Below are 16,792 nucleotides of genomic sequence, written 5' to 3' on the forward strand. Positions count from 1 at the left end.
ATAAATCAAAGATTATTCTTAAAACAATTTTCGTTAAGTGGGAGATATAGAAACTTAAAATGGCTAATTTGTTAGAAGAATTTTTTAACATTTAATATTGAAACTTTGTCTTAGTTAAGGCAGAGACATGTCAAATGATTTTTCAAAGACCACAACATAGAGTCTATTGATAGTATTAACACAGTTGTAGTCATTCCCAACAACAAATTCTATACTGAAGGCCAATGACTTCACAGGAAAAACTACCTGTAGCAAACAAGTCACTATTAACTTCTAGGAATTTCACTAAATTAAATTAAATTAAATTAAATTAAATTAACAAAAATAAAAAAAACATAGGGGTGTAAAAACTGACTTAAAAAACTGTAAACATCAAGATGGTAGAAGCCTTAATGAAGAGTTTACATTCGTGTTTAATTTCATGAAAATGTTACAAATGAATTTATTTCTGTTTGGATAAAGAAGAAGAATTTTGGCACAATGCTACTGGACAGCATTCTGCCAGGAAAGTGAACAGGCGCTTGGAAACCACAGTGCCAGTTTGCAGCGCAGACACGGACTGACCTGGCCGTAGAAGGCGACCCTGTAGTAACGGCCCAGCAGCCTGCGTCCCGAACGGGTCACCTCCACCACTTTGCTGTAGGCCTGGGAGAGGTTTTGGTAGCAGTTCGCCATGGCCTCGAAGTTTCTTTTCCTTTCGTACGAAGGCACTATCAGCTGGTAGAGAGATCCTAGCAGCTCGTAGCGCTCTGCTTTGTCTATGTACTCCGCGCACTGCTCCAACTGTTCCAGCAGCGTCAGTTCTGTGTACTGAATGTCTTGCACACCTGGGCGAAAGGAAGGAAAAAAAACTCTTAGAAAAATACACATTACTAAGGGAAAAAAAAAACTTTATAACTTCTTTGCTGCTGATTCATCTGTTTTGAAAGCACAAAAAGACATAAAGAAAAAAGCATGATTATAAAAAACTAATGAGCTCTGAATGGTTATTCAATGTTCAGCTGCAGTAGTAATTTCATTAATGTATTTTGTTACAAGCAACATAGTTAAAACTTTTATGTCACCATACAATTACCATTACCTTCATACATCAAACATCATTCATACATACTATAACCAGAATTATTTAATTGTTTATTCATAATAACTTTTGAGTTTACTTTTTTTTTTAAACCAGTAACTCTGAATTTAGTTCAACACTTAAACTAGAACTTGCATCTATTGTTCTACCGCATGCATAATTTTTTTGAGCTGGTTCTTGAAACAGAATGGATATAGGTAGCACCATACTTTAATCTGTTTTCTATTCAAAGTCTAATTCAGTAAACATAATAAAATAAAAAAACTCTCTATTACTTATTAAGGAATTACTGCTCCACATACAGTGTCTTTAATCCGGCATTCTATGGGTTCGACACAGTCTGAATCCCGGCACCAAGCTAACCGTTCACATTCTGATCTTTTCATGTAGATATAGGCTGTTAATTTTAGCTGCCTGGTCGCATTGCAACACTACCGGCATTTATAGTTTACTCAGAGTTGATCATTAATGTTGGTTTCACATTTCAGTACAGTGTTTACTGTAATTTTTAGAAAGTAATAGTTCAAATTAGGTATTCCTGTTAAGACTGTAATCTGGTAAAACTGTACGGTCCCAAATGTACTTGTATTCGTAATGAAGCAAGCGACTGACCAGCATCCAGCTTCAGTCCCCGCTCGTCCCTCGGGATGTTGGAGGACATCCTGCCGAACGCCTCGGCGCCCCACGCCTGCACCCTCTTCAACTTGAGGTACTCTGCGACGAGGGCCGCAATGTGCAGCTGGCACATAGCCGCCTCCGAGAAGTTGCCGTCGCGCACGTGGTTCCTGTGCGGTTTCCATTAGTTCAGTTTCAGTTCAAGGCAGGAATGGGCCAGTCAATCCTCAAACACTCTAATAGCACCGAATTTGATAATTGGGGAAAAAGATTGGAAAAAAAATATATGATCGTGGAAATTCAGATTTTTCAAAAATTAGCAACTTGCTATGGATGCTATTTTATTTTGCTTATTTAAAAAAAATGCTATTTTAGCAAATTTTCTAAATATATGCTTTTTTTCCCCAGCTAAATTAGTTAAAAAGTCATTCATTTAAAAAAATACCTTTTAAAAATGCAACATAACTTCTAACATATTTTTATGAGTTTTCAAAATTGTTGTAAAAAATTTATCTTCTCTCACTTAGAAAGAAGCAACTCTTCTTGTAGACTTCCAGTGGCCTTACTCAGCTTATATTCGGACTTTGCAGTTTTCTGGGATGCATGCACAAGAATAATCAAATTTTTTTTAACGTATGTTAGTCACATGAGACATCAACATTTCAGTTAATACTCAAACCCAAAATGTCCACCATCTTTGCAGTAGATTTTCCCTTGTTTCATTGACCAAAGGTGTATGGTAGGCTAATAAGATGAAAACCAAAGAGGCTGCAATCTCTTGCATTTAGCTTTAGCGGGAGTGTGAAGGAAAGTAAACCCTAGCAGAATGTTACACTTGACTCATGTTGCGAAATTCTGGTTATTGTTCTCGACAGTTTTTTTGTGATCATGCTCTGTGATATAGCCATGTCTCTGTGATACAGTCACATTACATTCATTTGAGATAACTTCAAAGTATCACTACAACCCAATTAATCCAGTTGATTTCTGAATTACTAGAAATAAAAAAGGGACTGAATTTCTGCCAGCATATTGGAAATACAGTAGTAATTTTATGAGTATAATTAGCACTTTTTTTTTTGTGTGGTTTTAATCTAGAAAGGCATGGATTTTCTTTTATGAAAACTGAACTGGAAGGTTATTTGTAGGTATTTGTATATATAAATATTAATAGATGCTAATTTAAAAAATACTACATGTTAATTTTGGATTAAAATATATGCTAATTTTTCTAGACCCTATTTATCTCTACAGAAACCATAAGAAAATTTTATTTTGCCACCAGCTACATTGTTCTGAGAATATATGTTTACCACTTCAAGGAACAGTTTTGACACAAAAATAAAAAGGTTGTTCCCAAATATGTAAATATGCCATGTTTTGTTATGCCCTTAGTAGTCCCCCTGTTACCTGGCTGTGTCTTTTACCATGTTACTAGCTCTTGTCTTAGCGCACCGTTCAGGAAGCTTGTGGAGTAGGTAACCTGTAACGCGGCTGAGAAAAAGTGTCGCTGCGAGAAAAAAAGGGTCCAGTGTTAACACCGACTGTGACGTCAGTAAAAGGCGGCCATTTTAGCGAGGCGGTAGATTTTGAAAGAACCTTCTAGGTTGCTTAACGGCTGTTTAGACGAGTAATTAAACCCCCTGTTTAGATTGCTGGAGTGAAGTCGCCCACCGAAGAACGTCATTAGTGGCCCAGACGCTCCGACTCGCCGCACGTCGTTATGCTGCCCGATCACCATTGGAATACCCAGTACTGGTATGATGCCGAGTCTCTACGTTATGTTTGGTGACCGGATAGAATTATTTTCAGTGTGATGCAGCTGATATAAAAATATACAGGTGAATCACTGCAGGAGGTACTGAAGAAATTCTAAGTCTGAGTGGGACTTAGCCATTCTGTCACCGCAGAGTATATAAGACACGACGACTTAACGCATACAGTTAGACGTAAGGGCAGACAGCGCATAAATGACGTTTGGTAGTCGCTGATGTCGTTAGACTTGTTGGTGGTTGGCAGTAGTTGGTGGCGGCATTCCTGGACACAATTTTAAGCAAGTACCTACTATAGCCAGGAGTGGCTTATGCAGAGTTACGTAAGTTACGTATGTGTATTTATGCTTATGTAGTGTGAAAATGACTATGCTAATTTGGACTTAACACAAAAGGGCATTTATCAAATTAACAGCAATTTTGTGATTTGCAAGTTTACACAACTCGTATTTACATTTGACACGTCGGTATGTGAAGTTGTTGTTCGATGAGAACGAATGGATGCAAGTAGCAACCCCTGATATTGCTGGAACTTATTAAATGTACATGCATATTAAAGTTTGCTGCAGAAGCAGTGAGTTGAAGTGATTGTCCTTGTGTACCCGTCTATGTAGAGACTGGTTGTTGCGGACTTGTGTTCTGGGACTTAGCCGGCTTATGTAAAGTGGGAGGCGGAAGACCGGGACGTCTAAATACTGCTGTGGACTCGCTGGAGGGGTCTTTACCTATGAGGGGAGTTAGACGAGTACACCCTTGCCCAATTATTAAGAGGGATAGTGTTTACTGAAATGAAAGAAGGCAAGTTACAATGAGTTTTAAGGCCACTATAATCAAGTGGTGTTAATATGAAGAATGTAACATTCAATTTGGTGCTATGACTTGCTACTGAGCCTGATTAAATACATTTTATTTTTAAATCCAAAGAGTGCTATCGTCATCATGAGACTTAGTAGTATTTGTATTGATTTCGGTTCTTTGATAATTATGTTAATATGTTCCTATAATGTTGTTTGCCAAAGAAACAATTGATTGTAAACATAATATTTTTAGCTTGCAAGTTTTCATATTAATATTTTTTGGTAATTAAATAAACAAACGTCAACAACCATTGACTACAACACCACAAAAAACGGACACTACATTGAGATGACCATTAAAAGAAGTAATTGTCATTGTTTCAACAGCATATAAATTGACAGTCACAAATGATCTAATACCAAGTGATACACTAGCAGCTTACTTGTAAATATACGAAACTATCATTGCGACTCAAAAGTATATAAAAAAATGTAATAATGGTTTAAGATTCATAATTAAATTAGCAAAAACTGTCTTTATAATAATGCTGAACTAAAATACAATTTACCTGTCTATCATTAACAATGAAAACTTGTGAATAACAGGAGTTTAAATATGTACACATGAACTCATTCAATCACTAATTTGGGAATACAGAATTAAAAAAAAAAAAAAAATTGTGTTTTACATAACAAAGATTGCAATGGCTTTCACAATATATTGCATTTCCTAAAAATTTTCTGAATCAATATGTAGAGTAGAAGGTTGTGGAAAATAAGGTAAATAGGAACTGAAATGAAAGGTTGGTTGATTGACTAGGTTGTCAGGTTAGCTGCATTTTTTAAATATATAAAAAAAATAATAATTTAAACATTTTAGCAAAGACTTTCCATATTATTACTGTAGCTAACTTAAATTAACCAACATTTCACTTTAGCATTATTTTTTTTTTTTTAATTTTCCAAAGTTGTTGCATGACATGAAAAAAAAAATTTTTTTTAGTGAGATTCTAACTCTCATTCTTACTATTCAAATTCAATATTCATATTCACGAATAAATTTATATTCATATTTGATTCAAACTAAAATACTGATGTTCGCAAATGCCTATGAATGAATATCACCACCACTGACACCTTAGTGAGTATACAGCTGGTCAGCAATCTCCCATGCAAACAAGACAAGGCTAAAAACAATGCTGTAGAGGTGTGTTCTGGTGGTGTGCAATTACAATGCAGTGACTATTTAAGAGTTCCTCTTGCATAATTATTATTTATATACAGGATATTATATATATATATATATATAAAAATACTTAGTTCTACAGCTGACTGATCAGTGATGTTAGAACACAAGTAGGTTTTGATAAATTATAATTTCAGAATATTTATATTACTGTTTTGACATTCACAACACACCAAGCATATATCAATAATATAAGGAACCAAACACATGCTTTAAACTATAGTTTGTAGGTATAATTACAGGACGTTATGTTGAAGTCTTATTGAATATTATTGTTTATTAAAATTATAACTAGTGGTGCACCGATATGACTTTACCGATTACCGATTCGATTACCGATTATGAGGGCAATAATCGGCAGATACCGATTCAGTTACCGATTATAATAAACAAATTTTTTAAGTGTAATAATGCACACAAAATTTTTTATCCCCACGTGAATTTAATAACAAAATTAGGTAAAATTGAGAATACAGTTATAATAACAGTATAAAAATATATAAAATACACTATTTAGTCATTGCAAAGTGTAAATTAAATTTACTTCTATTTATATTTGTTATTGTAAACAACTTGAACTACAGTCTAATAATTGTAATTTACAATAGGTAAGTTTTTGTTGCGGAAAACTAGCATTATTATCGACTATCACGTAAGGTTGCATCGAGAAATTACCGTTCAGAAATGTAAACATGTTGCTTTATTTTGTTCACTTGAGTTTATAGAAAAATGTTTTCACACTTCACTTTTTTTTCTCCCTACTCGCCATCTCACTATAATTATATATATAAAACTCAAAACCAATTCTAGCACATGTGATTTTATTTATGTTGACTAAATATATAAAATTATAAATACTTTTTCACTTTTCACGTCACATACAAATAACACAGCAACGGATAATGTTACCAAAGACACCCATAACGAGTTGGTAAAATGCAGTGATAAACTCTAGAAGGTATCAGGACCACTCACGGTCTAAGAAGGGGTCTGGACACTCGCCAGATAAAAGTGACCACTTACTGTCTCCATAGTTCGTTCGACGTACGCTATTCAACTGTAGCGCTAGGTGTCTTGCGGTGGAAATATATCATTAGGCGTTATGATGATTTTGTCAATTCTCGTGAAAAACAAACAAGAGGTAAATAATATACGATACAACGATAGTTTAAAATCATCGCAGGAGGACGCACAGTAACGTGATAATCGGGCATAGGGCCACATTTCCACAACCTAATTTGTTAATGTCTATAAAAGTTTAAAAAATACACTCGTTTAAAAAGGTAATTTTTATGCAAATTACTGGAAATATCGCAATGCCGTTTTGCAGAATGATCAGGAATCATGTAAGGAAGTAAAATAAGTTTTGTTTTTACTTTTTTTATTTCCATGGTGGCCCTATACTCCATAATTACAAACGTAGAGAGTTACGACAGTATTTGATGCACTGCAATGAATTTTAATATAATTACACTATATTTTAACATTTAAAATTAAAGGCTGAATCAAATTACATAACTTGGCTGATTTACGTATTTGAATAACAATACCAAACCTGCATTTACAATACATTATTTGCTACAAAAATAAGTGCCATCGTCAATGTTTCGTGTCTCATGTCAAGTGTTGACGCTTCAGCTTGGGTGCATTGTAGGGACGTATTTTTTAAATTTTTTTTATTTACATTGCCTTACAATATCCAAATAAAAAATATATACGTTTTTATAAGTTGTCGAAAACAAACAAGACACACATACACAGCAAGCAAAAATAATTTTGATAGCCGCATGAATGCACAGGTATTGTAATGTAAATTACAAACTGCTATTACTCCTAAACGAGTTTGAATTCCGTATATGCGCCTTTTAAGATAACAAAGGAAAGTTTAAAGCACTGAATAAAAGTATTTTGGGATTTTTATAATTATTTTAAGGAAGAGATCGCACTCGTTTTGCAAATTTTGTATTTTAATAAAAAATGGTGTATTGTCAAACTACTTACAAACAGGTATTATCAGGGTTGTGCAGGTCATTAATAAAATTCAACATCATACATTCCATTTTTAAAAAAGTTGGGCCTATACAAAAATAAGTAATCTTTAGACTACATTCATACAAATAATAAAAATTAACTTACTATTCCAATGACGTTTCCGAACTGATCTTTGTGTTCTTTTTTTTGTGAGAATGTCGTCTTCCACAAAATGTTTTTCGCATACATAATGGGATCTTTTAAGTACAAACTTGTCTCATGGAATTGCTTTCTGCCACAATTGCCTAACATTGTCATCATTGGGAACTCGGAATATTGCAACTTTCTCGTCCGACTTTGCATGATAATTTGTTTTGCACCCAGGTGCAACACAAAGGTTAGGCATTTTCACAATTAAAATAATATACGCTTATTCTCTTTACTAACAATCAATGCTCCTTGCTCACAATGAAGTTCCCGCCAATGCCAATGTGGAAACTATACTTCGTAACCTAATTGACCTAATTTATGAAATAATTCCCAAACTTATAAAAAATAAACACATCCAATTTAATACTGTATCGATATCTGGAGATTAATGCATTTTAAACATTTAAATGAAAATTTAAATGATTATTATGTTGAGTTGTTCATAACAACAAAGCTTAAAATACCACCGCAGAACAACCAGCGCTACACGTCAGATGGTGGAGCGGAGCGGAACTACGGAGACATTAGGTGTGCCACTTTTGCATGCTGGCCAGGTTGGGGAGTGTCCAGACCTCCCCTTCTTAGACCGTGGGACCACCATTTTGAACAGCTACGACTCGAAAAGATCGATTGTCGTAGAATCGACTGCAACTGCTTGTGGTATTTTGATTTTGTGCCATCTATTTTACGTCTCTGGGTAATAGGTAATGTACGAGGCCACTAGACAAAAGACAGAACAAAAGACGAAACGTAAATAAACGTGTAGGAAAAATGTGTTTTTTATTGTTCGAGGCAATGAGATTTATTAAACTTAACGAAATATCTGTAATCATGATATGACGGAGTTAGATGAATTTTGTAAAATATACAAATATTGCCGTATTTCGTCCTAAAATGTGTAACAAAATATTACACGGTAAAAACCTTAATTACGCCGGGACGTAGATAATCGGCAAAGTAATCGTTAAGATAATCGCCGATTACGATTAATCGGTAAGTACCCATAATCGCCGATTACGATTCATCGGTATCCGCATCGGTGCACCACTAATTATAACGAAACTAAATTTGGGTTCGTAATATTCTCATATATAGACTGTACCTCGGCTTCAGTTTGGTAGATTTAGATAGTCATATAATCTATAGGACCACTAGTTTTAACACAAGTTATGGGGAGGAATAAAGTTATTTGCGACTATTTCAATAGTGTCAATTTCTGTGACCACACAAGATATTTGGTCAAGCTAACATATGTATTCGGAAATGGTTAAGATATTCAGCTCACCTCAGTCCTAGCTTTAGGCACATCAATCTCGCTCCTAGTAATAATTATATTCATCACAAATATTATTGCAATCTTTTAATTTTATCTTGAGGCCTTAATTCAGTATGAAATACCATGATTGCCATGATTAATAATCTTGCAACACTCAAAATTATACTGGTAATGAAATTTACTTCACATTTCTATCAGGCCATTTTTTAGACTCTCTTCTTCCAAACTTTCTTAATAATCAGATTTTTAAATTAAATTTTACTATGGCCTGGGGTCATAGTTCCTATCAATCTTAAAATGAGAAACACTTATAACGAACTAAAAACGAAACAAAATTGTAACATTAAAACAGTTAACATGAACAATGAGAAAATAAAATGAAATTGCACAGACAAACTATATGAATTAAAGTTAAAATAATAGTCTTTGCAGTCTGTTTGCATTACTGCTGCTATGCAATTGTCCCATAGCTTTATAACCATATAATGTTTTTGAATTAGTTTAGTCTTTGACAAATGTTTAAATTATTATATACATATAAAAATTATTTGCTTATTATTTTTGTCTATTCTGAGTGGTCATTACCAGCTCAATGCAGAAAACACTAAGTAACAAATCCAAGGACTGGTCTTCAATCTGGCATGTTTAGGACCAGGGCCATACTGTATTAGCTATTTTGCCCAATTATTGAATATCAATATAGATTTAACTGGACTACTAACAAAAAATTTAAACACAGAACAATAGTAGCTGCTATGTAGAAAGAAAAAATTATAGATGAGCGTTGATTTTCTTAAAATAAAATCTAAACAAAAATGTACATGTGAAAAGCAAACCTGCTAGAAAACAGCTAACACCAAACTGAAATGTAAACAATAAACTCTGAGCGAACTAAAAACCTGACAGCGCAGTAATACAAACTGGCAGAAGAGCCAACGGCCAGGAGAAAATATCTGGAGGTAAGCAGCTCAATTGGTGCCGGATTACAGACTGTGCCAAACCACAATATGCATGCCGGATTTAAGACCTTTCACTGCAACACAAATATTGACCGACCTGGTCATGGACTCGAGCCAGGTGTGGCGCAGCTCTGGCGTCGAGGCGTACGAGTTGGCCAGACTGTGCTGCAGGTCCACCAACATCTCGGGGTCATGGTGGTGCTCCCGCATCTGCGCCGTCGCCATCAGCACCGTGCGGATCCTCTTCGTCAGGTCCTTGACCTCGACTGGGAACCCTGCACCGCCACGCAACGTGCGCTTCAACACATGGCCATGGCTGCTTGATTCCATCATGCACTCAACACATGGCCAAGGCCTTCAATATCACGCACGCTTCAACACATGGCCATGGCTGTTTGATTCCATCATGCACTCAACACATGGCCAAGGCCTTCAATATCACGCACGCTTCAACACATGGCCATGGCTGCTTGATTCCATCATGCTCTCAACACATGGCCATGGATGCTTCACGCCAAACACTGTTCAACACATGGCCATGGCTGCTTGATTCCATCATGCACTCAACACATGGCCATGGATGCTTCACGCCAAACACTGTTCAACACATGGCCATGGATGCTTCACGCCAAACACTGTTCAATACATGGCCATGGCTGCTTGATGCCAAGCACTGTTCCAACACATGGCCATGGATGCTTCACGCCAAACACTGTTCAACACATGGCCATGGATGCTTCACGCCAAACACTGTTCAACACATGGCCATGGATGCTTCACGCATGCCTAATGTGTACTTTCATTCCACCATATGTCCAAATGGCATTGCCATTAGGCTTCTGCGAATCCTGCTTTTTTTATTTGAATATAATGGAGAAATGAATATAAAATTATTCAGGAATATTATCAAATTATTCATGAATATCAAAAATTATTCTAATCAAATTCAAACCTAAAGTAAAAGATTTTTAATTTAACACTTTACAGGAGTACAAGCTCTACTCTTGCATAAAACTTTGATTGTTTTCATTTTATTTATTACGGAAGATGGCCGACAGGCATTGGACATATTGATATCAAGTATTCATAAGAACTCAAATGTATTTATGGCACCCCCCCCCCCCCCCCCCCCCCCCAACCACCATTTATTTTAAAGAAAAACCACTCAGTAAATCCATATAAATTTAGTAACATTAAATAATTTTTTATTATTGAGTAAAATATAGTTTGCATTAACATAATTTTTTATTGAATTTTTTTATACTGAATATCTATATTATTATTGAAATTTTTGTCTGTTTGGTGGTCGAGGATTGTGCAAAAACTACTGGACCAATTTTGATGAAATGTTTTGTGTTTAAAACCTTATAATCAAAATTAAAAACTCGTACATATATATTTTATCTTGCTACGATGATGGGAGCCAAAGATATATCAATAAGACCACATTTTTTCACAAACAAGTACAGCCAATATAAGGTGAACTCCAATTTCTACCAACACAACAGGGTGACTTCCAGGTTCCAAAAGCAAAAAAAATCAGTGAATTTTTTGTGACTTTTAGGGACCTTTAAACAATTCTTAAGACCTGAAATTTTAAGTATTAGGCATAAAATATTTTTAATAGGGTACACAAAATTTTTTCAAGGTTTTACATATTGTCTTAAATATTTTATGGTCGGGTTGGGTCGGGTCGGGTCGGGTTGGGTTGGGTTGGGTTTGGTTTGGTTTGGTTTGGTTAGGTCAGGTCAGGCCAGGCCAGGTGAGGTTAGGTCAGGTTTGGTCAGGTTTGGTTAGGTTTGGTTAAGTTTGGTTAGGTTAGGTCAGGTCAAGTCTAGTTTAGGTTAGGTTTTAGAGAAAATATATAAATAATTGTCACAAACAAATATTGCAATTTTTTTTTTTAAAATAATATCTTTACTTTTGTTCTTTATTATTGTTGGCCCCATGGGCCCTCTCCCACGTAAAAGGTTAAATTCTGAAAATTGCTCCCCCTCCCCATAGGATTCCAAAAAATGTCCATAAATTTCTGTTTTGAGCAGGATAGGTCCTTGCACGCAACTAAAAAAATATGAAGCACAAAAAAATTCAAAATACTTACCTGTTCCTTTCATTACTTTGTCGCTCGATGCATAGCTGTTGATAAGGGACAGAGATTCTTGGAACCTGGCATTGTCCAGCCCAATGACATTACCCAGCATCTGGGAGACCGAAATGATCACCTGAAACCAAAGAGAAAATGTATTTACATACCTACCGTGAAGTACACACAATCCAGGAGCGTTACTGTGAAGCGTACAGAATATTTAGCTTTTACCAGCGAAAAGTTTAATGGTGCCGATAGGGAGTATCCTGCTGAAAGCAAGATGTCCGGTCCCCCGACTTAAGAATGTGTGCAAATAACAAGCACTTGGTTCAAAAGAAAAATATATTTATTAAACAAAGAGCCATTATGGTAATTCTTTTACACAGTTAAACATCATTGACTGGAGTCAAACTGGAAAAAATCATCACAATCGATACTTAGAGAAAATATCATTTACGAGCTTCATTAAATAAGTAACGAGGCAAAGTTATGTAACTCAAAAACTGTTTATTTTTTCAAAATAAAATGTTATCTATTTTTCAACATAATACCCCCCCCCCCCCCCCCCCTCTCCCACAAACACTTATACATTTGTCCCATCGTTCTCTTAAGTTGCCTATGCTTCTGGCATAATATTATTTTGACTGCTTTTGCACCTGAATCTTGACTTCTTTGTTGGAGCAAAATTTTTTGCCGAATAGTTTCCTTAAGGGGACCAAACATATGAGAAAGTCTGAAGGGGCAAAATCTGGACTGTAAGGAGGATGTGATAAAAACTCTCCCAACCCAGTTTTTAAATGCATTCTTGTGTTATCTGGGCAGTATGCAGCCGTGTATTGTCGTGAAGCAAAATCACATATTTTTTCAAAATTCCAAGACATTTTGTGCGAACTGCAGACTTTAATTTGTTTTCCAGCATATCAGTATAATATTGACAGCTGATTGTCCATTGGTCTTCAAGAAAAGCGCATAAAATAGGGCTTTATGAGTCCCAGAAAAGTGTAAGCATCACTTTACCAGCAAATGGCTGGGACTTGAGTTTTTTCCACATTGGAGAATTTGTGTTTCCACTCAAGACTTTGTCTCTTCGAATCAGGCTCGAAATGGTGAATCCATGTCTCATAGCTCGTTACAATTCTTTTAAAAAAAGCTTCTTTCTTGGTGGAACATTGAATTTTCAACTGTTTACTAATTTGAAGCTTCATTTCTTTGTGGGTGTCTGTTAGTTGTCTCGGCAGTCATTTTCTGCAAGTTTTCTTATATTGCAGTTTATTTTGAATGATGTTATGGACAGTTCCAACATTTGCAGATATTTTGGCAGCTATACTTTAAACAGTGATTGTTCTGTTGTCTCGGATTATCACATCAATGTGAGATTCAAAGGAGGAAATGGCAACTTCAACTGGTAGGCCACTTTGCTGCTCACATCACAGATACTTTTGCGGCCACTTTTAAATTGTTCTACCCACTTATAAATGTTTGAATGGTTTAAACAATTGTTCCCATTCACTTTTAATATTCTTGCATGGATATCACTACCTTTAACACCTTCTGCGACTAAAAAACTAATCATGGCACGTTATTCTTACGCGGTGCAAATCTCGATCCATCAGACTTGACTAATTTATAGGTTATGTTTACAAAATCTTATCGAACAGCTGATCAGAAGTCATTGCAAGGATGCCAACTTAAACTTTTGAAAGTTTCACATTTATTAAATAAACTGTTTTTGAGCTACATCAATTTGTCTCAATACTTATTGAATGACCCTCGTATATAGAACAAAATATGTTTGAAACGAAAGCCACTAGTCAACTCCATCCTGCCATGCAGCATTACTCATCATAGTGTCACAGAGAACAGTCCCAGCAAACATGCGGTCACGATAGGTTATAGATACGATTATCGATTATACATGTGCACTCATTAAAGAAATTTCTCTGCAAGCAATTCGCAAACAAAATGCCCCTGCAGAAGAGTCACCCCTGCATCTGGGTCGCAGCTATAGTTTGGATCATAAAAATACAATTTTTTTGCCGTAAGGGTCGCCCTCGAATATGAGTCACACCATATATGTCTACAATAGAGTATAAGTGTAGTATTTGTTTCATGTCTCGGGTTTTTGATGCGTAAGAAACACTGGTGTAAACCCTCAATCCTTTTTTTGTCTGCTTTCTGAGCTGCTTTATTACTGTGTAGATAGGAGTGAGGCCAGCCCACTTTTCTCTGCCTCTCCCCTACTGATTTATGACTCCTCCTAATAACAAAAGACAGCCATGTATCCCTTCCTCACTATTGCAGTATTTTAAACCAGTCCTCTTCCAGAATAAAAAAAAAGCAGCAAGCTACCCTTTCTTTTCAGTTTCTTTTATAAAAACAGTCAGGAGATTCATGGGGAGCTGAAGAACGTAAAAAGCTGGCCTTTGAAGTGGGGCTTTCAAAGCACCACAGATGATTGTAGTTTTGTCATGGAATGTTGTATTTGAAAGCTGAGGAATCTCATGCAAAAACAATTATGTTAGGTCACAGTTGTGTTCTTAAAAATCTTTCTAAATATGAAGCAGTGTGGGCACTGCTCAGCATTCCTTCCCCTCCTTTCTCTTCCTTTCCCCTTCCTCTCCAACCACCCCTTCCTAACACCCCTCCTCTTCCTCCCTTCCCTGCCCCACCAGCGCGCTCTGACGAGTGTTGTACCCGGCCTATATACCTATATCCGGCTCCCAGCTTAGTCGTCGCAGTCTCTCGGTCGTCTGACTCGAAGGCTGTCACTGTGGGACCTGGCGTCGCGTTCTGGTATGTACTCGGCTGTGAAACTTTGCGTCTGTAATCAAGTTTGATGTATTATTCTTGCCTGCGCGTTGTGGCCGTGCTTTCACCTTTGTATGTCTGCCATGTATTGTAATGATTTGTATCTGCTATCTCTGTTGGACCCTTCAGGTCAATTTTGAAGTTAGTTTCCTTTGCTCACGCCGAGTACTGCCTGTAACCTTGCATAAATGTTATGCGGTTGTATATGGGCACGCCACGATGGCATTGGACACTTCTTGTCAAGCCGCGTCGTATTTGTAATTTCTTTCTTGCTGTTGCTTTCAGCCTAGCGGCCCATATTATTTGTGCTACTTCTAACGCTTCGCCACCATCCCCGCTTTATCTCCACATTGTTTTAACTTGTATGAATGATTGTTTTGGTAATCGTATTGCATCCCACGGGAATGCATTGCTTGTAATCAACTCATATATGTTTTCGCTCTATAGGCCTTTTACTATAAATAAATATATATTTTTGTCAAGGATTTATATTATTTGTTACAGCACCAGTCCCCCACTGCCGTAGGTTTTACAGGAAAAACCCCTCCTTGCTTTCTCCTTTTCAGTTGTTTAAGACCGATACAAATAGACCCTGCAGAGATTGTGCCAATTCATGGACATTTGAGTGGGGAGGGAGTGGGGAGGGAGGGAGGGAGGGAGGGAGGGAGGGAGGGAGGGAGGGAGGGAGGGAGGGAGGGAGAACTGTCAACACCGCTACAGGGCCACATGCATTCACAGAATGTACGCACACAAACTAGTTGGTTTATTTTTTATTTCCCCTCCTCCAGTACAGAAAGTCACGTCACTCTCTGGCACCAGCTGGGTGACTGGCGTGGCGGCCAGGCAGACCTAGTACAATGGCGCCATTCATAGTACTGCTCAGATATTTTAACTGAACAATTTATATTTACTCATAACATACTTATTAAAAACCAATACGGAAGAATTACAGCAAAACCCCTTATTAGCACTTTTCATGGGGACAAAGTAAAAAAGTGTAAAAAGCGGGAAAGTGTAAATAAAGGAAAAAGTAAGAAATACGTTAAAGTTAATTAAAATACAGTCGGATCCTTCAGCGTTCATAAAAAATACGGGCTACATTACACATACTCATTGCACCACAGTAAAAAAAAACTTAAAAAAAGGGCCGCCGTCAATAGTGCGCCGTGCGCGGAGAAAGGTCATTGTACTCAATCAGCTGTTGTTATGGCGCGGCGTAGCCGCCGGCTGGCTCTCTCTGTTCTCTGAGCTGCGCATGCGCAGTATAACTCACTCAAAGCTCCGCCCAGACTCGTGATGTTCCATCAGCAGCCAGCCAATAGTTGCGAGCTTAGCGGAAAAAAATATAAGCTCCACCTCCCGTGTACCAGTTTTATCCAGTTCTAATACCAGTTTATTGGTATACGCACCAGTTTTCTCGCTGCCGTGACATGTTCAAGTTTATGTTCATCTTGATGTTGATCCGTCCTCTCCTCTTCTCTCGCACCCAGCCCTCTTGACAGAGAGCCAGCAGGGGTGGAGGAGAAGGTCGAGCTGCTTGTCTTGCGGCAGGATTCGCAGTTGGCTGGCGAAGGCGAATAGCTAGTGGGGTGAGGGATGGGGGCTATGCTATTCATTGAAAAATGTCGGTATTTTACACGGAACTTTTATTGACCTGTATGTCCAAACAGTTCAATTTGTCGCCTGCATCGGCTTTTACAACATACACTGAATTGATACATGGTACACCCTATCGTCAAGAAAGGAGGGGGGGGGGGGGGGGGGGAAGGGACAAATTCCCTAGGCCGAGATAGGTCCTCGGATGGCCTGACTCGCGAAGGAGGGGTGCGAGCAGCAGAAAACGGATAGCCAGTCGTTCTGCTGCTCCCCCTATGATCGTCCTATGGCCAGTGGGCGGAATACAGCCTCACTGGCCGTCCGGCCGATCAACTGACTTTCAGGTGGATGACCTCGCCTTTATATAGGGAGAAA

The 16,792-nt window shown here is 37.2% G+C and overlaps 1 protein-coding gene across 3 annotated transcripts in view; it reads right to left on the minus strand.

Moving 5' to 3' along the window:
* LOC134536771 (dedicator of cytokinesis protein 9) overlaps positions 1 to 16,792 on the minus strand; it is a 187,711-nt gene that overhangs the window by 13,365 nt on the left and 157,554 nt on the right. For 2 of the 3 annotated variants that reach the window (XM_063376696.1, XM_063376690.1), the window contains exons 29-32: positions 12,029 to 12,149; positions 10,025 to 10,202; positions 1,694 to 1,866; positions 565 to 827 (exon numbers count right to left, since the gene is read on the minus strand). In XM_063376696.1, the coding sequence (XP_063232766.1) occupies positions 565 to 827; positions 1,694 to 1,866; positions 10,025 to 10,202; positions 12,029 to 12,149 (735 nt within the window). The remainder of the gene's footprint in view (positions 1 to 564; positions 828 to 1,693; positions 1,867 to 10,024; positions 10,203 to 12,028; positions 12,150 to 16,792) is intronic. The other variant, XM_063376705.1, reaches the window with a different exon arrangement.

This window comes from Bacillus rossius, chromosome 1 (genome assembly GCF_032445375.1).
Source record: "Bacillus rossius redtenbacheri isolate Brsri chromosome 1, Brsri_v3, whole genome shotgun sequence".
NCBI lineage: Eukaryota > Metazoa > Arthropoda > Insecta > Phasmatodea > Bacillidae > Bacillus > Bacillus rossius.